The sequence below is a fragment of the Erinaceus europaeus genome, chromosome 21, assembly GCF_950295315.1.
Source record: "Erinaceus europaeus chromosome 21, mEriEur2.1, whole genome shotgun sequence".
Classification (NCBI taxonomy): domain Eukaryota; kingdom Metazoa; phylum Chordata; class Mammalia; order Eulipotyphla; family Erinaceidae; genus Erinaceus; species Erinaceus europaeus.
Window position 1 is genome coordinate 16,535,671 of NC_080182.1, and position 27,977 is coordinate 16,563,647.

The 27,977-nt window shown below is 38.7% G+C and overlaps 2 protein-coding genes across 5 annotated transcripts in view; both read right to left on the bottom strand.

The window, feature by feature from the left end:
• Positions 1 to 15,409, bottom strand: part of LOC132535285 (serine/threonine-protein kinase Nek10-like) — a 50,704-nt gene extending 35,295 nt beyond the window's left edge. For both annotated transcript variants that reach the window (XM_060180455.1, XM_060180454.1), the window contains exon 1: positions 15,298 to 15,409. The gene's annotated coding sequence lies outside the window, so the exon portion shown is untranslated. The remainder of the gene's footprint in view (positions 1 to 15,297) is intronic.
• A 2,227-nt stretch (positions 15,410 to 17,636) lies between these two features.
• Positions 17,637 to 27,977, bottom strand: part of SLC4A7 (solute carrier family 4 member 7) — a 94,010-nt gene continuing 83,669 nt past the window's right edge. For all 3 annotated transcript variants that reach the window (XM_016185657.2, XM_060180457.1, XM_060180456.1), the window contains 4 exons: positions 27,768 to 27,896; positions 26,429 to 26,526; positions 23,381 to 23,488; positions 17,637 to 21,665 (listed from right to left, as the gene is read on the bottom strand). In XM_016185657.2, coding sequence (XP_016041143.1) covers positions 21,584 to 21,665; positions 23,381 to 23,488; positions 26,429 to 26,526; positions 27,768 to 27,896 — 417 coding nt within the window. In that variant the 3' untranslated portion in view covers positions 17,637 to 21,583. The remainder of the gene's footprint in view (positions 21,666 to 23,380; positions 23,489 to 26,428; positions 26,527 to 27,767; positions 27,897 to 27,977) is intronic.

Genomic DNA, 27,977 nt, shown 5'->3' on the forward strand with positions numbered 1-27,977 from the left:
AGAGAGAGCATATGTTCACACGTATCTGTAAACTACTGCAAAATATATACCTGAAAGCAGAAGTACACTAGAGTTTGCAGTGAGTACCCCCCCCAACACTTCCTCTCCACTATTCCAAGCTTTGGGTCCATGATTGCTCAACAATTTGTTTGGCTTTGTATGTTAACTCTCTTTTCAGTCACCAGGTTCCACATGTCATCAGGATGCTGGCCAGGCTTCCCTGGACTGAAGACCCCACCAATGTGTCCTGGAGCTCCCCTTCCCCAGAGACCCACCCTACTAGGGAAAGAGAGAGGCAGACTGGGAGTATGGACCAACCAGTCAATGCCCATGTTCAGCGGGGAAGCAATTACAGAAGCCAGACCTTCTACCTTCTGCAATCCACAATGACCCTAGGTCCATGCTCCCAGAGGGATAGAGAATGGGAAAGCTATCAGGGGAGGGGGTGGGATATGGAGATTGGGTGGTGGGAATTGTGTGGAGTTGTACCCCTCCTACCCTATGGTTTTGTTAATTAATCCTTTCTTAAATAAATTTAAAAAAAAAGCAAAGGTCCTACTGCTTTTTATATAGAGGCCCTAAAATAGCGAAAAACTTTTCAAAAAAATGGAAATCCAATCAAAATAAATAGAATCTAATTTTACTTTTCCCTCAAGGGTGGAGGGAAAATTCCATACAGGCCCACTAGTTTGTTGGCTCCAAATTCCTCCTCAAACCATTGCTAGACTATTTCAGAAGGAAGAAATGAAAGTCACAGTGATTAGCACTTGAAAATGTGTGGAAAAGCTTGCAGATTTCTGCTGGAAGATCTCATTCACTACAATCTATCCCTCTTAAACAGCCTTTCTTATTCCCTTGATTAAGCTCTGTAATTTTATTGATCTGGTATATGAACAGGAAATAATCATCTAATAGTTTTATCAGGTTAAGATTAATTTCTACTCTGTGAGCTGGAAGGATAGAAGTAAATAACTGTTTGGAAATGTTGCACTTCATTAAACAGTAAACAAATACACCAACATGAGTAGAAACAGACAATTGCCTTTAGAATCAAAAACAAAATCATTTCCACTTGATGGCTGTTAAGATATGAGAAAAAATTAAGACAACACTAAGATACCACCTCACTCCTGTAAGAATGGCATACATCAAAAAGGACAGCAGCAACAAATGCTGGAGAGGATGTGGGGACAGAGGAACTCTTTTACATTGCTGGTGGGAATGTAAATTGGTACAGCCTCTGTGGAGAGCAGTCTGGAAAACTCTCAGAAGGCTAGACATGGACCTTCCATATGACCCAATAATTCCTCTCCTGGGGTTATACCCCAAGGACTCCATAACACCCAACCAAAAAGAGGTGTTTACTCCTATGTTCATAGCAGCACAATTCATAATAGCTAAAACCTGGAAGCAACCCAGGTGCCCAACAACAGATGAATGGCTGAGAAAGCTGTGGTATATATACACAATGGAATACTATGCAGCTATCAAGAACAATGAACTCACCTTCTCTGACCCAGCTTGGACAGAGCTAGAAGGAATTATGTTAAGTGGACTAAGTCAGAAAGTTAAAGATGAGTATGGGATGATCCCACTCATCAACAGAAGCTGACTTAGAAGATCTGAAAGGGAAACTAAAAGCAGGACCTGATCAAATTGTAAGTAGGGCACCAAAGTAAAAACCCAGTGGTGAGGGGTAGACATGTAGCTTCCTGGGCCAGTGGGGGGTGGGAATGGGTGGGAGGGATGGGTCACGGTCCTTTGGTGATGGGAATGGTGTTTATGTACACTCCTAGCAAAATGTAGACATATAAATCAGTAGTTAATTAATATGAGAGGGGGAAATCAATTGTATGTCTCAAAGGTTCTCAAAAGACAAACTGAATCTTTTTAATAGATAGGCTACGTGTTTGATATGCGGACTCTCTCAAAAGCCTAGACCAAGTAGATTAGAAGCTTCCAATAGCACAGCTATATACAAGATACTGGGTACTGTACAGCAAACCATAACAAAGGGACTTTTCAAAGTTAACCCAATTAACAAATAATGTGATGATAATATTAACTATTGATTGTCTTTTTGAACCCTAAGACAGCAGGAACCTCACATCTTCACTATAGAGCCCCTACTTCCCCCAGTCCTGGCACCCTTGGATAGGGCTCACGTTCCCGTATGCTTCTCCCAATCCATACCAAATAATATTGCATCCGCCGATCACAACCTAACCAAAGCAACGATTGCCATCTCAACATGCTTCACCTCAGTGTGTATCCAGAGACTTCACGTGTGGAATGACAACCCTTCAGCTTCATTACTCGGGTGAGACCTTTCCTTTTATAGTACACTCTAATTTCATCTCAGGTAGTTCACTTTCTAACAAAGTCCCATAACCTAGACATACACCAGTTTCTGTGAGAGAGAGCGTATGTGCACATGTATCCATAAACTACTGCAAAATATATACCTGAAAGCAGGATTACACTAGAGTTTGCAGTGAGTACCTCCCTAACACTTCCTCTCCACTATTCCAATCTTGGGATCCATGATAGCTCAACAAATTGTTTGGCTTTGTATGTTAACTCTCTTTTCAATCACCAGGTTCCAGATGCCACCAGGATGCTGGCTAGGCTTCCCTGGATTGAAGACCCCACCAATGTGTCCCGGAGCTCAGCTTCCCCAGAGACACACCTTACTAGGGAAAGAGAGAGGCAGACTGGGAGTATGGACCGACCAGTCAACGCCCATGTTCAGCGGGGAAGCAATTACAGAAGCCAGACCCTCTACCTTCTGCAACCCTCAACGACCCTGGGTCCATGCTCCCAGAGGGCTAGAGAATGGGAAGGCTATCATGGGAGAGGGTGGGTTATGGGGATTGGGTGGTGGGAATTGTGTGGAGTTGTACCCCTCCTACCTTATGCTTTTGTTCACTAATCCTTTCTTAAATTAAAAATTTAAATAAAAAAAAAATATATGCCTAAAAAAAAAAAAAGATATGAGAAAAAAAAACACCTTTGGAAAATAAGAAAAGCTTACAAATATTTCATCTAATCCCATTAAATGAACAAAAATGATTATGTTGTGTATGTCTATAAATCCAATATGGAAGCAGGGAAAAGGGAAGGAGATAAAGCCCAGTTGCTCAGAGGCACACAACTTGTATAGCAAGTGTTTCCCCAGAGATGCTGAGGGAAAAATTCTCCAGGGAGTAGTATCAGTGTGACTTCAGAGATGCTCTGGAGTATAGATTATGCCTCAGGGCTGTGGAAACCCTAGGAAAGGGAGCAGTTCTTGTTCGTTGTAACCTCCAGTCATTGGGTAAGGGTCCCTGAGGGAGGTCAAAGGCCTAGGTACTTACTCTCTGCTGGGGATAAGGAAACTTCAGTAGCTTGGGGGTGAATCTAGTTGAAGGCTGTGGCAACCATGCCTTGAGCAAATCTATCTGTGTCACATTACCAATAGTGAATACGCATTGAAGGCCCCTGCATCATGTCTTGGTAATTCTTGCAATGTTTCCAACCTTTTCATTGTTATTCTATCTGTTATGATGTTCTGAAAACTGTGTTTTTATGTTGCTCTTGAATTTTTGTGGGTACAGTTCATGGTGCTCATATAAGACAGTGAACTTAATTCATAATTGATTAAATTAAACTGATACAGTAAAAAAATGCAAACACTGTTAGAAGCAAAACAATGAAGTCAATATTCAGCACAGGCAAATAGGCTTATTGGATGGGGAGATTCTGGGGTGGGGAGGCCCAGTGACTCCAAGTGATGAAGAAATGAGAAATGAGAATCACATGAGGGAAACACTGAGCAGAGCCTGACGCTGTAGCACCCAATTACCGAGTTAGACTTCCTTTCTCCTTGGCTTGACTTTTCCAGATGCTAGGATGGCCTGGTAGGTTAGCAGCTCCCTCAGTATTACACCTTCTTGCTTGCTCTAGCTCCCTTGTTCCCTGAGGGTTATCTTGAAATCCCATTGTTAGATATTTTGTGGTCTCAAATTTCCTGGCTTTAGGAACCATCCCATCCTGACCTGAAATCAGTCACCATCTGGAGGTCTCATGGGCACCTCAAACTTAACAAGCTCCCAGCAAAACCCCTGGCTCCAGCTCCTGTACCAAATTCCCTTAGGGCTCATCATGTCAATCTGTAGCACTACCTAGAATCTAGATAAAAGTTTAAGGATTATTCTTTTTTAAAATTTAATTTTATTGTTATTTGGGGGAGTGGAAATGAAACTTGGCAATGGGCTCTGGGGCTCAAACCCAGGAATACACAAAAAGCATGCATCTACTCCTGACCTAGACTGCTGGAGGCAAGTAATCCTCCTCTTCCCTCTACTTCCCACATTCAGCTCTCCCTCCTCTCCACTTTCACTGCTCTCACTCTGGCCCCAAGCTACCACCTTCTCTCACCTGGCCACTCACTGCCTCCTTACCCACCTCTCTCCTCTCAGTCTTGCTCCTCTCTATCCACAGGATGCCCTGGGGGGAGGGAGGTACTCAAAATGTAAAGGAGATCAGGCCACTCTGATTTACAACCTCTCTCACTTCCTGTTGTACTTGACTTCTAGACATGACTTTTCTCTCCCTGCGCTCTCCTCTCTCTCTCCCTCCCCTCTCAATTTCTCTGTCTCTATCAAATAAATAAAAATAATTAAGATAAAAAGAAAAGAAAATTTTAAAGAGTATTTTAAGATCAGAGCATCCTTTGTCTCCCCTTAGGCCGAAAAACAGAGGGACAGAGAAAGAAAGGGGAAAGAACCACAGCACCTGTTGCTCTGCTTCACGTTGATTTGGTCTCGCCTCTCCCCACCTCTGGGAGATTGTGGTTTGGCCCCTGCTAGTTTCATGCGCCCCCTTCTCCCGGCCCCCTAATCCTACGTACTTCCAGAGTTCTTGCCCGAGCTGCCAGAGGAAAAAGATGGAGAAGCACATGGTGTGGTGATTTGCCCGCTCGTGAATAAAGATAAAACTGCGTTCTCTGCCCAGCCGTGTGTCCCCAAGTCTTTGTCTACTGCCGCGAAGCTAGCCGGCCTACTGTAGCCCCGAACTCTAACAAGCACCCAAGCTTCCTTCAATGTGGTGAGGTTGGGTTTGAGCCTCAGTCACACACATCATACAAGTGAACTATTTTGCTGGCCTGAATTGTTAATTAAATTTCTAAGCACTGGGAGTCGGGTGGTAGTGCAGCGAGTTAAGCGCACATGACATGAAGCGCAAGGACCGGCCTAAGGATCCCAGATGGAGCCCTCGGCTCCCCACCTGCAGGGGAGTCGCTCCACAGGTGGTGAAGCAGGTCCAGGTGTCTATCTTTCTCTTCCCCTCTCTGTCTTCCCCTCTTCTCTCCATTTCTCTTTGTCCTATCTAAATACAACAACATCAATAACTACAACAGTAGAAAAAATGGCAACAAAAGGGAAAATAAAATATATAAAAAAAATAACTTTAAAAAAATTTCTAAGCACTGACTCTCAGGGCTGAATTGAGCACACATGTTACAATGTTCAAAGACCCAGGTTCAAGTTCCAGGTCCCCACCTTCAGGGGGAAAGCTTTGCAAGTGGTGAAGCAGTGCTATCTCTCTGTTTCTCTCCCTCTCTATCTACCCCTTCCTTTCAATTTCTGACTGTCTCTATCAAATAAAGATAATAAAAATAAATAAATAAAACAAAAGCAGTGACTCTCAATTATTGTACTTAGCTCCTGGTAGACAAGTAAAATACCAGACCCAAAACTAGTCTAGATAACAGAAGTACATTTTTTAAAACAACAATACTGTTTTCACAATCCTAAATGACTCTGAGAACCACTACACCAACAGCTGTCAATTCCAGGACAACCAGGAGAGGGCAAAAGTGAGCCTGGGAGACTAGGTTTGAAAAGGAAGGGCTGACAGTTGTCTTCTCAGATAAAATCAAACCAACTCTACTTCTCTGAGGTTCTGTGTACAATTTCATTGTAGAACAGGGCTCACTGCTAAAAAAAATAAATAAGTAAAAATAAATAAAAGAAGTAGAAACATGCTGATACTCTAGCATTTACTTTACAGACAGCACAAGGACAAAGAGATTACAATATCTGCTACACACACTCAAGTGGGTTTTCAATTACAAATGTTAAACAAAATGAATTAAGTTACGTTGTTTTATTTTAGGGAGTGTGTACAGATATGAACTATGAATATAAATTAAATACATGTTGTCTTTAAAGAAACTTTCAATACCTTTCTTTTCTACACCCTTGTGGTGGGACCCAAATCCTACCTGTGATGGGAAAGAAAAGATCTTCTATACTTCACAGACTAGCCAAATGGGCCTGCAGTTCACAGCCTTAGTCAAGTACAGACATAAACACAGCTCTGACTCACTGCTGAATTTTTAATCCATTCAGAAAAGGCAAGAAAAGAAAAGGAGAGAAAGAAAAAAGAAAAAAGGAAACTTTAAGTAAGTCCTGTCTTCAATTCTCTTTTGAAATTTGGGTTAATGCTCAAAGCAGTCCCCAGAGACACACCTTACATGCTGGTGATCTCTCAGTAATTGCAGGGTAAACACAGATGGCTGAGAAAGAAGTCCATGTCACCATAAAAATTACCTAATTGATTGTAGTTAATCTAAATTGTGCAATATATTCCACAAACCAAGTCACAAGGTATTTGTGATACGGTTTTCAGATTCTCTACCCAGAAACCCCTTTAGACTCCACAGTCGTCTTAAAGGCACAGAAAATACTTCAATGGTTTCCTCTTTGGTTTGTTTTGTTTTGTTTTCTTAAAGACTTTCATACTTGGCACTCCAAAGACTTTTTTTTATTTTAATTTTTATTTATTTATTAGATACAGAATTTGAGAGGGGAGGGGGCAAGATATATATATAGAGAGAGAGACAGAGAGACACCTGTAGCCGTGCTTCACTACTTGTGAAGCTTTCCCCCTGCAGGCGGGAACCAAGGGCTTGAACCTGGGTCCTTGTGCACTGTAATGTGTGCACTTAACCAGGTGCACCACCGCCTGGCCCCTGGTTTTATCTTTAGTAGAGATAAAATAGAAATCATTTGTCATGAAGCTAGCATGATGGTTATATAAAAAACATCCATGCCTGAGGTTTCCACCTTCCAGGTGTAAATCTCCATACAGTTATAAACCAGAGCTGAGCAGAGCTCTGGTGGGGGGGGGGGGAGCATTTGATTCACTGTAGGAAATATCCTACAAATATTTTTCTACTAATCACTTAGGTTTTGTCTTTGTAAATATTCAACTTTATATACGACATTTACTAGTTGGAGGGGGGTACTTTGCTCCCAGGACTTACATGCCTGAGGACCAGGATTCGATCCTGAACTAAATCTGCCAGTGTGGACCAGCACTCTGATCTTCCATTCTCTCATAAAATAAACCCTTTCTTTTTAAAGAATCACTTCCTAAATACATAAAATTAAAAATCAGCATTTAAAAAGTAATAACTGTAGGCTTAGCATGACTAAAGGTAATTATCACGTAGGCTACATCAGGTTTATTATTTTGAAAAAGCACTCAACTGCTATGTATCTTACCACAAAAGGCACTCAGAACTTCCTGTACCAACAATAAGGAGTTCCCATTTTCTTTAGTGAGCTATGGCTAACCTCCATATTAGATGGCAAATTACAGTTCTGTCTCTGCTCAAATCGACATTAAGGAGACTTTGAGAATTCTCAGCCCCCTAATTCACTGGCAATGAAAACAGAAAACTCATTTTCAATTTCTTTATGATAGATATGCTTTTCTTAAAATTATTTTAATAGTGACTCTTTTAAAAAGGGGGGGATAAAATCAGATGTAATCAGGACAGCAGGTTAAGCGCAGGCGGCGCAAAGCCCAAGGACCGGCATAAGGATCCCGGTTCGAGCCCCCAGCTCCCCACCTAAAGGGGGGGTCGCTTCACAAGCAGAGAAGGCAGATCTGCAGGTGTTTGTCTTTCTCTCCCCCTCTCTGTCTTCCCCTCCACTCTCCATTTCTCTCTGTCCAATCCAACAACAACTACAGCAATGACAACAACAATAACTACAATAATAAAAAAACAAGGGCAACAAAAGGGAAAATAAATAAAGTTTAAATTTTTTTTTAAAAAAAGTCAGATGTAATCCACAAAAAGTAGCTAGAAATAAGAAAAAAAAAGTCTTTAATGTGTTGTTTGAACACTATGCTCGTAATCCTGACTAATGTACCAGGATGGTGCAAGCTGTTAACACTGGGGAAAACTAAATGGAGAATATATGGAAAGTTGCTGTAACAATTTCCAGCTTTTAAAATCGGAAATTAGTTCAGAATAAACACTATAAAGTGTACTCTTCACTTTAGTAATTTATTTAAGTAAATTGCTCCAAAAACTGAAGAGAATTTTACTTATTTATTTATTTTCTTTATAAAATGGAAATACTGACAAGACTACAGGATAAGAGGGGTACATTTCCACACAATGCCTACCCTCAGAGCTCCATATCCAACCCCCTCCATTGATATCTTCCCTATTCTTTATCCCTCTGGGAACATGGACCCAGGATCATAGTGGGGTACAGAAAATGCAAGGTCTGGCGTCTGTTACTGCTTCTCCACTGAACATGGGCGTTGACAGGTTGATCCATACTCCCAGCCTATCTGAAGAGAGCTTTCTTTTCAGAAGGAATAATTTGTATTTAACTTCACAGATAAAAGTGCATGATATTTTAAAAGTCAGTTATGTTTTAGAAAACTGTATAGGCTGCACAGAATGTGTCAATGAAATTAGTAAATGAGGGATTAAAAGGCAGCTAACTGGGAGTCGGGCTGTAGCACAACGGGTTAAGCGCAGGTGGCGCTAAGCTCAAGGACCGGCGTCAGGATCCCAGTTCGAGCCCCCAGCTCCCCACAGGCAGGCAGGTCCCTTCACAGGTGGTGAAGCAGGTCTGCAGGTGTCTATCTTTCTCTCCTCCTCTCTGTCTTCCCCTCCTCTCTCCATTTCTCTCTGTCCTATCCAACAACAACAACATCAATAATAACTACAACAATAAAACAACAAGGGCAACAAAAGGGAATAAATAAATAAAATAAAATAAAATAAAAGGCAGCTAACCCAGTAGACAGCCTGGGAGCACCATGGAAAAAGTAAGTTTCATAAATGGTGAAGCAGTGCTGTGACATCTCTTCTTGCTCTGTCTCCCTTTCCCCCTTTCCCTCTAATGAAGTCCCAGCAAAAACCCTAGTGATAAAAAAAATAATAAATTAAAAATCAATAGATAAATCAATTTATTCAAAAATAAAAGATACATAATTTTTTAGTCTATTTATTTATTGGCTAGAGACAGAAATAAAGACACCTATCCATAACAACAACAGCAGTAACAACAACTATAACAATAGCAATAACAACAGCAACAACAAGGGGAAAGAAAAAGATGGCTTCCAGGAGCAGTGGATTCATGGTGCAGGCACCGGGCCCCAGAGATAAGCCTGGAGGCAAAAAGAATGGACCTTCGAGGACTTCTAGTATCAGAGATGTTTAATACTTTTAGGCCCAACAGCAAAAGGTAAATGACTGGCAGAGGTTTACCCTCCAGAAAAGGAGTAGCAATCCCTTTCAAAATAAAGCAAAACAAAACACCTGGCCAAGACATAGAAAACGACATCAGTTGTAGACCAGGAACTAATGTCCTTCCTCTGGCAGATAAGGAAACAGAACCAGAGGGTAAGATGTGCTCAAGACCATACACCAGCTTTAAGAGCTCAAGAACAGAGCCCAGCTGACCTTCAGAACCTAACTCTTCACAGCAAACTCTGGGGTGAATGGGAAAGAGAAAGCTTGTTGACATTGGCTCTTGGCTGAGGGCAAAGGGTGATTTAATAACAACTGATGCTTGCTCAACTTCACATCCTGGACCCTGGGGTGCTTACAGACTTCTATTCATTCACCTGGGTCTGCTCATGTGAAATAGGTAGGTGGTTTATTTTCATATCATCAGCTGGTGGGAAACAAAGATGTAGTTGCCACAGCACCTCCACTGGTGGCTGTGGTCACCAGCTAAGGGCAAGTAATATCATGGCCTTGGTCCTCAGTCAGTAGATTTGACACCTTCCTTGTGCAAACTGTTTATATTTTAAACACTTTTTTGTTTTTATTTAAACAAAAACTTGAGAGTGAAAAAAACAAACCATTCTAAGAGCATTCTAGCCATCCTCCATTCATTCTGCCCAGTGTTTACTGACTGTCTAACTGCTTTATATTTCCTGTCACCCTTATAACAATGTACTTGCAATTTCCTCTGGCTAATAGTAACCCAAGTGTATCTGAAAGTGCAGCTTCAAAATCAACTATAACCGGTAGCAACAGATACCATTATAAACTTCCATTCCCAAGCTGTATCCCCTTTTGTGCTAAAAAGAGAGATCTGCAAATGTGAAGGTGAATTCCCCTGCTTTACATTGGCTTGTTCTAGCCCTCCCCCTCCAAGAGAATTGGATGAGTCCTGTTAATTTCGCGGGCCTGCTTGGCCCCGCCCCAAGGGACCCTGGGAAAGGGTTCCGGAGTCCGAGAGTTCCTGAGTTCCAGAGTTTGAGAGTTTGAGGGTTACAGAGTAAGAGAGAGTTCCAGTGTGCCAGAGTTTCAGAGGGTTCCCGAGTACGAGAGTTCATGAGTTCGAGAGTAAGGGAGAGGGTTCCTGAGTTCGAGAGTGCCAGAGTTCCTGAGTTCCTGAGTTCGAGAGTTTCAGGGTTAGAGAGTAAGAGAGAGTTCCAGTGTGCCAGAGTTTCAGAGGGTTCCCGAGTACGAGAGTTCATGAGTTCGAGAGTAAGGGAGAGGGTTCCTGAGTTCGAGAGTGCCAGAGTTCCTGAGTTCCTGAGTTCGAGAGTTTCAGGGTTACAGAGTAAGAGAGAGTGCCAGAGAGACAGAGTTCCTGAGTTCGAGAGAAAAGAGAGTTCCTGAGTTCGAGAGTTTCAGGGTTACAGAGTAAGAGAGAGTGCCAGAGAGACAGAGTTCCTGGGTTCCTGAGTTCCAGAGTAAGAGAGAGTGCTTGCGCCGCCGCAAAGAGAGCAGTTCTGTTTGGTGATTAGTTTGTCTTAGTTTATGAATAGTTCCTCCTGAATAAAGAAATACAGCTTCCCTGCCCAGCCGTTGTCTCCGCGTCTCTGTTACCCGCCGTGAAGCTAGCTGGAGCCATCCCGAAATTTTAACAACATTCCCCCAACTGCCACTGCCCAGCAAATTTGTGCTAGGTCTGTCTATGCTTGTGCTTTGTGTAGTTTCTAACATATGTACCATCAAGTCAGACTTTTATGAGGTGTCTGTGCTAGAACAAATGAACATGAGACTTGTGCACTCAATAGTGATATTGTAAGACATATTCATAAATCAGTGAACATAAAGCAGCATGCCAAGTTTTTATTGATCCAAAACATAAATTGCTTGCTACTCCTTATATTCATGTAAGAAAGAGAGAGAAGTGGGAGTCGGGCGGTAGCGCAGTGGGTTAAGCGCAAGGACCAGGGTAAGGATCCTGGTTCGAGCCCCCGGCTCTCCACCTGCAGGGGAGTCGCTTCACAAGCGATAAAGCAGGTCTGCAGGTGTTATTTCCCCCTCTCTGTATTGCCCTCCTCTCTCCATTTCTCTCTGTCCTATTGAATAACGACGATAACAATAATAACTACAACAATAAAACAAGGGCAACAAAAGGGAATAAATAAATATTAAAAAAGAAAAAAAGAGAGAGAAAGAGAAAGAGAGAGAAGTAATGATATTCATTCACTCCGTGAAGAAATAATTCTTGGAGGAGGAGCAGTGGATTTGTAGTGCTGGCACTGAGCCCTAGCAATAACCCTAGAGGCAAATAATAATAATTCTTGGAGGCTGGAGCTAGTTTATCCAGTAGAGCACACACTTGACCATGTGAGGGGACCCAACCCCAGGGTTGATTACATGAGAGGACCATGCACAAAGGAATCCTCATGAGCATAGTTTGTTATGGTTTCTGCTCTCTCTTTTTTTGTTTCTCTCTCTCTCTCTTTACCTCCCCCCTCTCCCCCTTCTATTTCCATTTGAGAGTGAAGAGGAAGGGAAATTCTCCAAAAGCAGTAGGGCTTCAGTGAAACACTAGTGGCGAAAACAATACAAACAATATAAAAGAATATTAAAAAAGAAAGAATTACTGAACAGGTGCCAGGCACTAGTGCACTGAGTTGAGCACACATGTCACAATGCTTACCGACCCAGGATCAAGCTCCTGGTCCACAACTGCAGGGGGGAGGCTTCATGAGCAGTGAAGTAGTGCTGCTGGTCTCGGTCCGTCTCTCTCTCTCTCTCTCTCTCTCTCTTACAGGTGAGGAGCTGGAGCTGGAACCCGATCCTTATGATGGTCCTTGCACTTTGTGCCATATGCACTTAACCCACTGAGCTATCGCCCAGTGCTCACTCTCTCTTTTTTGCCTCCAGTTATCACCTGGGCTCGGTGCCTGCACCACAAATCCAGTACTCGTGGAGGCTATTTTTTTCCCCTTTTGTTGCCCTTGTTGTTTATCCTTGTTATTATTATTGTATTGTTGTTGGATAGGACAGAGAGCTTAACCCACTGCGCTACCACCCGACTCCTACATTATAGCTTTTTCAACAACCCAGTATTTTACCAAATTAAAAAAAAATCATCTATTTTTTATCTGTTTTTTGTTTGTTTGTTTGCTATTTTCTTTCTGTTTGTTTTTACAGGAGGACTGCTCAGTGCTGGTTTACAGTGGTGCAGAGGGATTGAACTTGCGACTTTGGAGTCTCAGGCATGAGAACCTTTTTGCATAACCATTACACTATCTCCCCTAACCCCCAGAATTTATGGTTTTCTTTATCAGCATGTAGTCAGGCATATAAATGAGTATGTTTAAGGTGGGCTTTCCTGTGGAAGACCAAGTCTTTCAAAAATGTAAATTCATCACCAAACCTAAACTTTACACCTTGTTCTCACACTGATACTTTCTATCCTACTGTACTTTTATGTGTTTATTTATTGCTTTCTCCCAAGAATCAACCACAAAATATGCCTATATTAATTCTTTTTTTAAAAAAAATGTTTATTTATTTGTTTAATCCCTTTCTGTTGCCCTTGTTTTATTGTTGTTGTTGTTGGATAGGACAGAGACTAATGGAGAGAGATGGGGGAGACAGAGAGGGAGAGAAAGATAGACACCTGCAGGCCTGCTTCACCGCTTGTGATGTGACTCCTCTGCAGGTAAGGAGGGGGAGGGGGTTAGAACCAGGATCCTTAATGCCGGTCCTTGCGCTTTGTGCCACGTGTGTTTAACCCGCTGCGCTACCGTGCGACTCCCTATATTAATTCTTGTAATACAACAATCACAACTCCAAGTCATGGGAGAAGAAACTAAGGAACACAAGGTGAGGTAGCTTCCCATATTTAGTCATATGCAAGTTGGAATCTGACTCCAGGTGATCTGGCTCAAGAGTCTGTTCTGGTGACTCTGCTGTACTACTGCTGAGAGTATAAATTCCAAGGAAACCGTGACTATTCTGTTCACTGATATAGGTCAACGACTGCCACCTCTCCAGATTCAAAGGAGATCTCGAAACTTTACATTAGGCTCAACCTGACGCTGTTGACTGGCTACGGAAGAAGGGCAAACGCTAGAAGAAGAAACTGCTATAGGCTCAGGTGCTCAGTAAGCACTGACTGAATGACCTAGCTCCCCGTCACCTCGCCAAGTGCTCAACTCAGTTCACTGATTTTGATCTCAGAGTTTGAGTGATCTATGGGCAGAAATACATTCTAAGCCCCCTTTTTTCACCACCTCAAGACTTCACTGGCTGCACTTTCCTTTAATGGGCCTTTCTCTGGCAAGATGTCCTGGACCCATTTGATGACCAATAAAATATCCACCCATAAGTCTCGGACCTGCCTGGAGCTGCTGACAAATGCAAGTGTGAATGAAGAAGCAGTATCATGTGATCGAGTAGAAGTGTGCGCCAGAAGTTGCACTTGACTGAGTCAAATAGTTTGACCTTTAATGAACAAACCACGAAATCATCACAATTGCAAACTCAACATACTTGCCTGTTTCTAACACTTGATTTCTTTGTAGGGTGGTTCAAGGTTCACAATAAATTTGAGAGGAAGGTACAGAGATTTTTCATAAGTCTCTTGTCCCCACATCTGCATAACCCCCACAAGACCCCCCCCCTTATGAGCGTTAGTGATCAGCACGATGCATTTTATGAGGATGAGCCTGCACTGGACACATCGGAATCACCCTAAGTTCATAACTTGCCTAAGGGTTCATTCTTGATGTTGCACATTCTACAGGATGGGACAAATATGTAAGGGCAAAAATTCATCCTTACACTATCATAAGGCTGACAGCATAGTCCTTTGTTTATGCCAACCTTCCCACTACTTTTTTTATTAAAAGTGTTCCCATAATTTTTCAGAAAATCAGATATTTACAATCACACAGTATGTAGATTTTCAGACTGGTTCCTTTTACTTAGTATTGTGTATGGTTTCTCTATGTTTTTGTTGGACTGATTGTGTTGTTTTTTTTTTTGTGTTAAGATTTTTTATTTATTTATGAGAAAGACAGGAGGAGAGAGAAAGAACCAGACATCACTCTGGCACATGTGCTACTGGGGATGGAACTCGCGGCCTCATGCTTGAGAGTCCAAAGCTTTATCACTGCGCCACCTGACCCCTTCAAAGGTATTCTTAGGATGTGATTTTGGTAATTGAGTAAGTGGTGCAGATTGACGGTAGGGAATTCAAGGGTGGACAAAGTCTGGTAGGGTGAGGGGATCTGGTATTCAGGGTTGCTGCTGGATTTGGGGGACTGGAGCTTGGGGTGGGGGGCAGGTCGCAGGTGGAGGTCTTCCAGCAGACAGATGCTTCTGGAGACTTGGGATAAGCTCACCACGTGGAGCAGAAAATCAGTGGCTGGCTGGCGCAGCATCACATCAGACAGGGACAGACAGGCGACGACGCCTGTAAAGCCCGTTATGAAGGAGCCTCCAGAGGTCTAGCAGCTGGGAAGAGACCTACTCGGGCTGCATTAACCACGACTCCTTCGTTAAATCCAAACATGATTGGTGGCAGCTGCCCACCATGTGTCCGCCCAAAGCCAACCTGTCGACAGTGAGACACAGCGACTCAGCGGGCCACGACAGCCCGCTGTCTTTCTGTCTGTCGGCTCAGAGGGACCCCAGAGGCCAAGGGGCTGCTCCACAGGCACCGCGGGCATCTCCCCGGAGACCCCGCCTGTACCGCGCGGGCACCAAGCGTCCTCGCCCGCCCTACTCACCGCGCCAGACGGAGGGGCCCTCCTCAGGCCAGTCTCTAAATCGTCCTTGCCATCGTCTCTGCTGCGGCCGCCCGATGCTCCCAATGTCGCCTTTCCTCCGGCTCACTCCTAGCTGCCCTCAGCCTGGGCGGAGGGGGGGACCACTGCCAGCGGCGCCGTTGGTTTTTCAGTCAAAGTCTCCTTTAGGCCACCAACCGGCGATAGCTGAGCCAATGCCAAGCCTTCTTCCTCCGCCTAACCAGGGAGCACCAACCAATCCGGGACGGCCGTGCTGCGGCGTGCCAAGAGCCTAGACGACGGCTGACGCCTGCCCCGGGGTTGCCCTGGCAACCAGAGAACGCGCAGGTTCCAGCCCAGAGGCAGCAAACTGGGAAGGAAGCTGGTGGGCCTGCTCCTCTACCACTCCACCTTGACCCAGAACTAAGTCCTCTAAGGACAGGTTTCCTAAACGCTGTGGACGTCTCTGAACTTGGCATGCCCAGCCTTTAGCATCTGAGATAAAAAGGAGTAGAAAAGAGCAGTTATGAGCTAAAAATATCGGTACCCTCCCAAAGCAAAGATCACGTTTATAAAGGGTCAAAGCAATGTGCTAAATATAGCATGAAATCTTCAGCTACTCAACCAGTGTGTGCTTCGGGAATTGACAATATGTTGCTGTGAAATTGAGTGGCCTAGGATTTCAGAGATCTGTATGGCGCACCTGCCAATAATTCATCTCGCTACCTTAGACAAGTCTTATCTGCCTTTTATGAGACTAGAACTTCTTAAATCAATAAACTGAATAAAATTTTAAAAGGTCATTCACGGTGGTGGAGTTGAGGGCACATTAGTATACACAAGGACCAGGGTTCAAGCCCCTGGTTCCCCATCTACAGGAGAGCAGCTTGACCTGTGGAAGCAGTACTGCAGATGTCTCTTATCCCCCCCTACCCACAACCTCTCCTCTCAATTTTCCTCTGTCCTATCACACAGAAAGAAGGAAAAACTGTCTGCAAAGAGCAGTGGATTAATTGTGGAGGCAGTGAGCCTCCAGCAACAACTCTTACAGCAATGAAAAAATTCAAAATAAAACAATTCTGAGTGCTTTTTTGGTGATAGGCGTTCCCAATTCTCCAATACCTGTTGCCAATCCATTTACTCTTCATATCATATCAGACAGGTATAAGAAAATGTAGTAAGTCGGATGGGGGAGACAGTATAATAGTTATGCAAACAGACTCTCATGCCTGAGGCTCCTAAGTCCCAGGTTCAATCATAAGCCAGAGCTGAGCAGTGCTCTGGTGTTTGTCTTTCTCTCTCAAAAATAAAAGAAAAAGGGAAAAAAAGACAGCAAATGAAAGTTAAAGAGAATCAACTTAGTTTGAATTGCAAGGCCAATCTTAACTGTGATGATGCCCCCTTGACAATTTCATCAAGTGCAGGGTCCTTGCTTAATGTGACCCCAAATTCCATTAGTGTGGTGACCAAATCACCCCGAGCTTGACTTAATAGTGAACCCTCTCCCCCTCTATTCAAGAGCTGGAGATCAAGAAAAAAAAAAAAAAAGAGTATAGAATATTCCTTTAAAATATTGAGTTTTGTTTGTGGGGAATAAATCGATATGGTGAGGGGGTGTCACAGAATAGCCAGTCCCACTGAACTCTTTGAAGAACCTGATTAGGGCCCCCTTAGTACCACATATGAGCGCCACACAAATGGGAACTTAAAGGAGATCTACTCACATTTTCTGTCTCTCACCCTTTTATCAAGGGAGAAAAAAAAAATTAAAGTCCACTAGGACTGCTGGACTCACAGGTGCTAAATTTCAACTAGCCTTAACAGGAGAAAACAATTGAATAAAATAAATGGACAAAAATATTGTTTCCTAAAAGCAAAATTTCAAAACCATCGCAACCTTTCCAACCACATTATTTATTTATTTATTTTATTTTACTTGATAGGACAGAGAAACATTGAGAGGAGAGGGGGAACCAGAAGAGAAACAGAGAGACATTTATAGACACTTTTTGAGACTGCTCAAAAAGCTTCCCCCTTAAGATGGGCCCAGATGCTTGAGACTGGTTCTTATGCACTGTAAGGTGTGAGCTCAACCATGTACTATTACCACCCAGCCCAAATCAACCTCTCTGAAAAGACTGTAATTTCATTAATTCTTAACTATCTTCTGTTTCTTCTTTTCTGCCCCACTGAAATATGAACATAAGGAAGCAAAGCACATACATTTAGAGAAGGCAGGCAGTAGAAATCATCTATTTGCCTTCGCCCCCTCAATCCCTCATCAAGCTGAGAAAGATATGAAGCTCTACTAGTAATGAAGATAAAAGACAGGATGCAACAACTAATTCAGTAGACTTTTATTGCTCTTTCAATTTCAGTAACATTTCCAAAAAATAGTTTTCTTCTAACAATTATGAAACAAATCTAAAAGGCGGGATCATTCATTCACATTATACACTTGGTAGAGACTAGTACTTCATATAAATGAGAAATATCAGTCCTACATTTTAAATGTTTACTTTGGATTTTATTACAAATGAAAATATTATCATTCTAATTATAAAAGTCATAAAATTATAATTTTACTATGAAATTATACCAAGCTACCAAACATCATATAAATGAAAAATAAAATTCAATTTAATTTCTAATTACCTAAACATGGTAAACATTGGAAGGTACCCCCTACAAAATTAAAAAAAAAAAACCTTAATAAAGTAACACAAAGATACAACACAAAAATCAATGCACAAAACATCTGATTAAAAAACAATTTGAGTTTAAAAATGACCCTAAGTCAACTACAGAAATCAATGTTTTAATTAAATTTATAAAATGATCTTTAGATAATTCCATCTTCAACTATGCCTTCCTAATATTACACTTATATTACTTTTTGAAAAGCTATTAAAAAGCCAACTTTGCATTAAATTTGCCAAATTTTAACACTATTGTAAACTTTAAATGTCCTTAAAGTTCTTAAATTTTCTAAAAAATAAATAATAATTGTTGGACTAAACTAAGACACTTCACAGATTTGTACTTCATACAATAACAATGATGAGATCTACATAAATATATTTAAAACATTAAGTTATTTAACTTAAGAGATTTTGAATTATGTCACATCAATGGCTTATACAATGGAAATCTGTGCACTTTGAAGCGGGATTCATGTTAAGCTGCTGAGCAGTTACAAAACTAATGTACATGATATGACCGTTTAAAAACAGCAAGTTCTGGTTTTAGACCTGTTTCAAGAACCAGTTCTCTTTTTTTACAGAATTTTGAACCCGTCTTTGTGAAAATAAAAAGCTGTAAAATTACTATATACACACATGAACTTTGGAAGTATGGAAGAAACAAATGTTTCTGGATGATGAAAACCTAAGTAGCAAAGAAACCTGCTTTATAAATACATGCGTGAACACAAACAATTCTTACATGTTTTACAGAAGACTTGGCAAACATGAACATTGGTATGCCATAGTTTTTTAAGCAACGTAAAAGATTTACATTGATGACATCATTCACACAAATCCATTCATACCCACATACCCATTAAAGATCGTGTGCTTCAATTTTGCTTATCTAATAGAGAGTATAAAGATTATATATCATAAGGAAGTTGTTTTCTCAAAAGCTGCTATTTTAGAATGAAACAGCATTCCAAAGAAAGTAAGTTTCAGATGGTCAACATCAGGTTTCATTATAGTCTTTGTAAACAGAGAGTTATAAATAAATAAAATAGAGTGGAGAGAAGAATATCCTGAGATGGCTCTGTGGCCAGGGTATTCAGTAGCACTAAGCTCCATCCTGGAAACCAAGGCATCTAAGAAAGTGCAGGGCTGTTTATATGAATTTCTTTTGTAAATGGAATATGTACAGGTTTAATTATTTTGCACCTTGAGGTAAATAAGTACACAGCAATTACTACTGCTCATTTATACCTATTTAAGGCAACATTTAAAAAAAATCAATATACTGATATAAGTAAATTATATTTTTCACTGTCTTGCAATGTTTTTCATGATTGCTGTCTTCAAAAATAGTGGAAAATATAACCACAAAGAGTTGATTACTTAAACATGAGTTACCTTTGCTCTTCAATGGAGTAGTCAGATCATTTTGTATGTCAAGTAGTCAAAATAAAGCAGAAACCATTAACAATTAGAAACACAGTAAAACATTTGGAGTGCAAAGTATTAATATTTTGCAAGTCATGGTTATTCTGGCACCAGACAATTATCATACATAATTAAATAAAGTCATCAAAACTTTATGGTTCCATGTAGTTTTCAGTCTAAATTTTAAAATCTCTTCCTGTAAATACATCTGTTAACCCTATGTTGTCCAGACACAAGAAAATAAGGTGAAGAAATCCTCTTCTTCAGGTATATCAGAGTTAACAGAATAGCAGCAAATACTGGAGTCTTTGGAAATGACTGTGCTGCCATTAAGATGGAATCACTCAGTGGAAGCTCATAAACAGTAACAAGCACCATGGGTAATACTCTTATTACCAGTTGCCAAGAGTCTTGCTCTTTTTTTAAGACCGTACCAAATGATGCCAGCGATATTTTCTAATGAAAAAGTAGTTACATTTCCAACCTTCATCTAAGGCAGAAATCGAACCATTATTTTAACTAGCATCTGACAAAATATAGTCTCAGATGGGGAAACTTACATTAGTTATACAAAACTTACAGAGGAGTAAAAACACTTCGGAATTGCTAAAATATCAGCTTTTGGCATTCCTCATAAGAGATCCTTATAAGATCAATTCTTATACTTCCATACTTCAATTGTAAAGTATTACAGAGAATATGGGAATCTCATAAAACTTTAATCCTAATATCGACATTACTTTTAAAAATATTTCAGTGGCTTTTCAATACTCATTTGGTTTTTATATATATGCTCCTGCCAAATAAGTTTCATAGCCCCATTCATCCAGTCTACAGGCTTAACAAGAACATTCATTTTATATGGAACTACAAGTTATATAAAAGATGGCTAGAAATTTACTATAAGTTAAAAGAGCTTAGAAAATAAAAACAAAGACAAAATAGAAAGAATGCCATCAATCAGAATAGCCTACACATAAAAATTGTAAATTCCTTTTAAAATACAAACGTGGCAGTGCTTTATAGCAAGGATGTAAAATCTGTCAACTGCTTTCAAATAAACCATAAATGTAGTGTGCACCAACTATGTACGTTTGCTACCTTTTCAAATGTTTACACACTGAAACATCAATTAAAATAAATATTTAAATGTGAAATCACAGAAACTATTAAATACTATATAGTAGAACTAACAAGCAAAAAACAAGGAAAAAAGGTAATCCTTAATAAAGTAATACTGATCATACACTCATTAAAGTAAATTTACTCCTGATTATTTAATCATACTAATAATGGAAAGTAATCAAGAACTTGAACCTAAAACAAAATAAACCACATTTTAAGTTGAAGCTAAGGGATCACTCTGGGCTCTAATGAAGTATCAGGATTCAGACAAAATTTCTACAAGAGGAAACAAAATTTACTGTACGCTGGCATTTTATAACTTCTAAAATTCATAAAGTAATGGCTGATACGGTGATTAAATTATAAAATCACCTGCAATTTTGCTTGTCTATCAGGATAGAAACCTAGATGAAGAAGTTCTAAGATTTTAAAATGTTTCTTTTAAAAAAGTTCAAAGTCATAGTTCTTATCTAAAAAGCCTTCCACTGTTCTACCTCTCTAGGCAAAAACAAAGATTTCCATTGCTTGTAAAACATGACGGGTATCTATAAGTGAAACACCTATTGAGAAGCCATGACATATTACCATTTGCCCCACAAAACTGGCATAAAGAATACCTGTATTTCTTATAAAGCACTAACAAAAGGAAAATATGAACATTTTTAATAACTCAAGTAAAAACTTTAAATATATGGAGAAAATACATCACTTAAGATTGGTATGAATTTTCACTGATGAACAAATAGACTTAAAGAAAAGTAGATTGATTACATTTTCCACATCTTTCTATTGCAAAACAGAAAAATTCCCAGCAGAATAAATATTTGAATAGTATGTACCTTACTTCTAAGAGACCATTTCACTATATACACAGTCACCATGGTGCTCCTAACAAACTTCATAAGCTACTTCAAAAAAGTTGTCATGCATAAATAGCATGACATATGATATTGTTATTTATATTGACACAAACATACATACTGTATATAAATAACTGTATATCTATATACACATAGAAATTTCCTCTTAGTTCAATTCTATAATGAAGTTTCAGCATCCATGTACTTCTTTGCTGGTTCATCTTCCAAATCTATTTTCACACTCACAGGTTTTTCAGGGCTATTTGAAACAAAGAGTGAAATATTATATTCTAAACCTGACCAACAATAAGCCCTCACATTTTTTTTGAAATGACTACAAATACTACAAACATTAGGCTTCTTATTATTTTACTACTGTGTTTCCTATCAGTAACTTAGTGGAAAAGGAAATTCAAAGCCTTTTTTTAAATTTCTAAGTTTACCGTTTACAACTCTAGAGAAGTTCCTAAGAATTGGTTACCATGATTATGTTTATTAACTATACTTCATATATTAATAGTTGTGGCATTTGCTTTTTGGTTTACTGATACATTCACCACTGATCTTTGTTCACAAAGATAAGAATCAAATGATTTTAAGGAAAATGTAACAAATTTACAAACCTTCCTTCTCCAAACGTATTTCATAAATACAAAATCAAAACACAGTGCTTTCCATTCTCATACTAGTATCAAATACAATCTTCCTATAAGTGAACTTAGCTGACTGAATTAATTTTAACAAATGAATATCTGAATTTTTTCAGTGATCAGCAGCATAAAAATACTACTGGTTGCTAATTTCTCAAGACAAATCTGAAGAATACCCCCCCTTTTCTTGGTCACATTTTCCTGCCACAACATAGCTCAACATTCTCTTTCTTCCTATGATTTTGAAGTGAGGGAAAACCTGAATAAAAAGCAGAAGTAAGAGATACAATACTAACAGTTTGGGCCAGGGAAGTTGACATGGTATGAAAAATAACCAAGAGTAGAAAGAGTATTTAGTTAAAACATGGTTATGCTTGGATTATTCCATGGTTAAAGCATGGAATAATCTAAAATGAATAGGAGTTTAGTGTAAAACTTTTAAGATAAAAAATAATAGAAAAGAAACAGGCATTTCATTGAGTTCTGAAGAATCAGAATTCAAAAAATAAAATGGAAAGGAGAAATACTTAAATCATTCATTATGAAAAGAGAATGGCCAGAATACCTAAATAGAAATAGCTACAGGGATACTTGTCCAGAAAAGTTTGACTCTGATACCCAAATAGAATATACAGATACGTAACAGAGTCTGGCACAAAGAGCACACAAAATAAATATCTGTTGAGTAAAAATGACTGAGTACTCCAAGGAATTAAAGTACCAATAGTGATTGTCAAGACAGAATACCACAGGGCTCTGGCCTTAAAAGTGAGGGCAAAAGAAAAAGGATTATATAACAAGAACCAAAGAAGGTGTTATGCAATAGTTTTAGTGCATGGTCTATTACAAAACTGAACTGCATTTATATCCATGAATCAATTTTTTTCCAAACATCACTTAGGAAAAATACTGCCTCACCTGAAAAATGTGACATTCTAAAATAAAGAAAGGGCAATGCTACCCACTTTAGCTTAGACCATTGACAAAAAAAAAAAAGATTGTAGTAGTATATTCACATGAGTATTTATTTAATTCTTAGTAATTATTTTTACTTATATGAGTATATGATCATATGAACTATTTAAAAATAGCTTAGCTTGTTTTTAAATAGCCAATAAAATTTTAAAATATCAAAACATAGTTAACCTACATCTGATTCTATTAAGAATAAGTGAATAAAAAAGTAAAAAGGAGAAGGAACATTTGGTCTTGTTATGAAAGGAGAATGTGAATTGAGTTAAATTTCAAAGTCTTGTCAAATAACTATCTGTAAGAAAATAGAAATGGGATACAGTTAGAAAATGCGTAGATAGTTAATAGCTACCTCGTGTTAGATCTGGTTACTTTGGCATTCTCAGTATTCATGGAAAGTGCCTTCCACTGTGCAGTTTTGGCCATTTCATCTGATATGTTAACAACTGAGGGATCAACACTGAAGAATAAATACACTTTCTGGTTAGTATTCAATACTTGCAGAAGCATTAATATTGTAATTTTCATTATGTATTTATTATTTGCTTTCACCAGCTTAAAACTGAGAAAACTCTTTCCATGCACTTATACCAAAACTCAGACACATATCAGAATGCTCTTAAATGGTCTCATAGGAAATGAATTTCTTTATCATTAAACTAGGAGTGATATGAATTAAATTGGCAATGATGATCAGAGAGCATCTTAACTAGCTACATCACTGAAATAACATGAAAGATTATAAGTATGCTATAAATATGACAAATAATCTCAAGTTTTTAACTCTTTTGCAGTGTGAAAATAAGGAAAAGGTTATTATTATTATTATTTTTTTTTTTACTTTTTATAAAACATTGTCCTTTTATTATAAGGGACAAATGTAACCACTCTATGCCTCACATTAAATGTGAATGTTAGTCACACATAATATGAAAATGCTATTAAGTTTACAGAAATATAACTATAAGTACTTTTGTTTATCCAAAGAAAAGAATTCGTGCAAACAAATGACAAACACAAACATCAAATTAGATGTTAACCCAATAAAATAATACCAAGTAGGTTATAAATGACTTACAGTAGTCATGCAGAAAAGTGTTAGCTTTGTTCACACTTTTTAACTAGTGATTTAATGATGATTTACAAAATTAGATTTCAAATGTATAATTCACATCTTTGTGAATTTTTGTGTTTGATGTCATTTACAAATTTTTAGACTATAGAAATGTGTGACTTAGTCATTGGAGAATCTCCAGAAATGGCTTCATCAAATCACTTTCCTTAATATGCAAACAGTTTAACTACCCAGATTCACAAGCAACTCAAGACTTAAAATTCTGGCAGATAAACAGGTCAATTTCCAGCTTAGTTAATGTTCAAATTTTGAGCAAAGCCTTGTAATCATCTATTGATACACATTCTTTTTCTTAAATATCAGATAATATAATGAAAACCAATAAAAGGTTCTCCCTAATACACTTAATAAATGATTATGAAAGAACTATGGAAATTAAGAAGCAAATAATGCCAGCAAATTAATTTGAGTGGAATGAATAGTCATCATGATGGCTCCTATACTTTTTATTGAAGATACAGTAACTAATACTAATTTAACTAATAATCTATCAATGCAGATTACTATAGTTACATATACTAAAAATTACTTTTTAAAAACCTATTTGGAATTAATGAAAGGTGACACAGAATAACACTACTGATAAAAATTACTTGATGAATTCACTTATTAAAACTAGGGCCAGGTGGTGGCGCATCTGGTTAAGCACACAAAGACCCAGGTTCAAGCCCCTATCCACACCTGCAGGGGGAAAACTTCACGAGAGGTGAAGCAGGGCTGTAGGTGTCTCTCTCCCTACCGTATCTCCTCCTCCTCTCAGTTACTGTCTCTATCCAATAAAAAAAAATTAATGTTTAAAAAAAACCAAACAAACTAGTCATAGATATGACTCAGTGGTACAGTGTATGCCTTTAAGTGCACGAGGTCCTGAATTCAATCCCAATACAACAGGAGAGCAACAAAGATAAAGCTCCAGGTATGGTGGGGCAGTATTCTGCTGTATCTTACATTTCTTTCTCTCTCATTCTCACTGAAAGGGAAAAAAAAAATAATGAGTCAAAAATAATAGGTGACAAGAGCATGATAATCAGGTATCAATGAATTTTTGGTATTAAATGTCCAGGAAGGAATCTCTATCTGCCTACTAATCTTATCTAATAACATATTAAAAGTCAATTTCTAAACATACATATTTTCTACTGTAACATTTTTAGTACAAAGTTAATAACAATGGACTAATAAGAAATAAGAATTAAACACATTTATAAGTAACAGAGGCCTGTCCCAATCACTACTTTTAGTTTTTAAATTCAATTTAAACATAGCATGTGTGTAGGCCAAGCTCAGATCCCACTGCACTGAAGGAAACTTTCGTGCTATGGTCTCTTTCACTATCTAAAATAAAGATATTAAGAAAGCTTAAATATCAGGAGTTGGGTGGTAGTGCAGCAGGTTAAGCGTATGTTGCACAAAGCACAATGACCAGTGTAAGAATCCTAGTTCAAGCCCCCGGCTCCCCACCTGCAGGGGAGTCGCTTCACAAGCAGTGAAGCAAGTCTGCAGGTGTCTATCTCCCCCCTCTATCTTCCCCTCCTCTTTCCATTTCTCTCTGTCCTATCCAACAACAATAACATCAATTAACAACAATAATAACTATAACAATAAAACAACAATGGCAACAAAAGGGAATATTTTTTTTAAAAAGCATAAACATCAAAATTAGATATAATAAACTAGTTATGAGACTTAATTTTTCCATAATGTAAGTCTAGCTACCAACAGTGAAATCATACCTTTGAAAACTAGGAGACCTCTAGGGCCTCTAAATATAATCACATATTGGAAGGGTAGCAGGAAATGGATTATAACTGGTTACTTTGTAGCACATACTGACCTCAGTCTTAAGGACAAGTAGACAGAAAAATAAAATACAATGATTGTACTAGCAAAAGTCAGGTAATATACTAGGGCATGCATACTGATTTTATTTATTTGTATATTGATTTCAAACTTCACTGAAACACTTGGAGTGATGAGTGAAGAAGCGAACAGTAAATCTGTTTGCCTGTCAAAGAAGTTCATTAAAGATTCTTTTTCCAAGAACAGATTTTTTTCCTTGTTTCTGACTAAAATGAGTGTGAGAAAGAAGAGTAAGACTTCCTCCTTTCTGAATTGCAAGCTTGTAATCTTTTGCAAGTTTGTAATTTTCTTTTTTGTAATTTTTTAAAAAAAAAAACCACAGCTCCTTTACAGTATTATATACATAGCTTATTAATGCATGACACAGAAATAAGATGCATTTTAGAAAACAAAGCTATACCTCACCTATATTTTAGGGCTTTAACTGGAATTTGCAAAAGACTTCCTCCTTCAAACGGGAGGTGCACAGTATCATCATCAGCTTGAAGCATTCGTTCAGCCTCCTTCAAAGCATACATACAAGAGATTACTCTTTGCAGAAGATTTCCAGGAGAATCAATCAAAAAATCAGAAATTCAAAATGGCAGCATTAGTTAAATACATTTATAGTAATTGACACAATGCATTATGCGCATTCTTGTCCAGACAAGAAAAACTACATGCAAAGAGCAAATTTCAAGCATCTAAATTTCACTTCTCTAATTATTAATACTATGTAAAAATCAACTTATTTCTATTAGACTTAACATACCAATCATGTAGACATAAAATGAGATACTCTTAGCACTCGCAGTAAGTCTCATTGTAATACAAAATGGGAAAAACTTCACTTGGATAAAGCAAAATTTTTCAATCTTAAGAAAACAATTCTTATTTAGGGACCCTGCTACACACCAGATGTTTAGCAGCACCTTCCAGCTCTATCAATTAGACACCATTAGTAGTCTCCACAGTTTTAATAGCTGAGCATGTCTATAGTTTGTCCCTTGAGGAAAACAGTCACTCCAGATTGAGAACAAGTTATACAGAAAACATGGGCCAGATCTCATTACAAAGACAATGGGAAGGGGCCTGGGTGGAGTATGGCACACAGGGCAACACAGAAGACTCGGAGAGACACTCTGGGAAGGAATTCATACTCCCCATTAATTTTAGATATCCCACTATTTGGAGGTGGCAATGTCCCCATTTCAAATTCCTTCTTTAATGAAACAAAATTTCCAAACATCCTTTGTAATCCACTGTGCTCATGTGGCATAAGAAAAACTCACTGAATGGCATTTCTGGAGAAATTCCCTAAAACTGGGAGCACGGTAAAGTTTGTTTTTGTCTTGTTCCAACACTTTCTCCTTATCAACCTCCTCTGCTTCCTGCTTTCTTTTATGCTAGTAAGATAGCTCAAGTATAGTGACCATTTAGAGCCACAAGGTGAGCCTGAGAATGAAAATGATTATGCTGAGGGTTGAAGAAAAGCAACACAAAACTCTCTGGTCACTCTGTGGAATAATCACACTAGATGGTTTACTTCATGACTTTTGTGCTAGAACCATTTTTACTTTTTTTTTTTTAATTAGATATAACTGAACCATATTCTGATATTACCAAACTGACAAATTTACCTTTTTTTAACTGACAAATTATATCATACTTAAGAAAGTATTAAGAACCTCTAATGCCTGCATATATAATAAGGCTTTGGAGAAAATTTAAAAATTCTAAATATTGAAGAATAATATCTTTTCACCTCTTTTTCTTTTTTCTTGTCATCTTCTTTCTTTTTCTTACTTTCTGGCATGAGGTCATCGAGCCAACTAAGTTCTCTCTTTGTGAAACATAAATCCATGAGTTTCCGGACAAACACTAATGCAAGAACCTTGACAAAGTGAAGAGATTATTAATATCTAAAAACATACAAACTATATTATTTTAAAAAATTGATCCATCTCTATCTTTT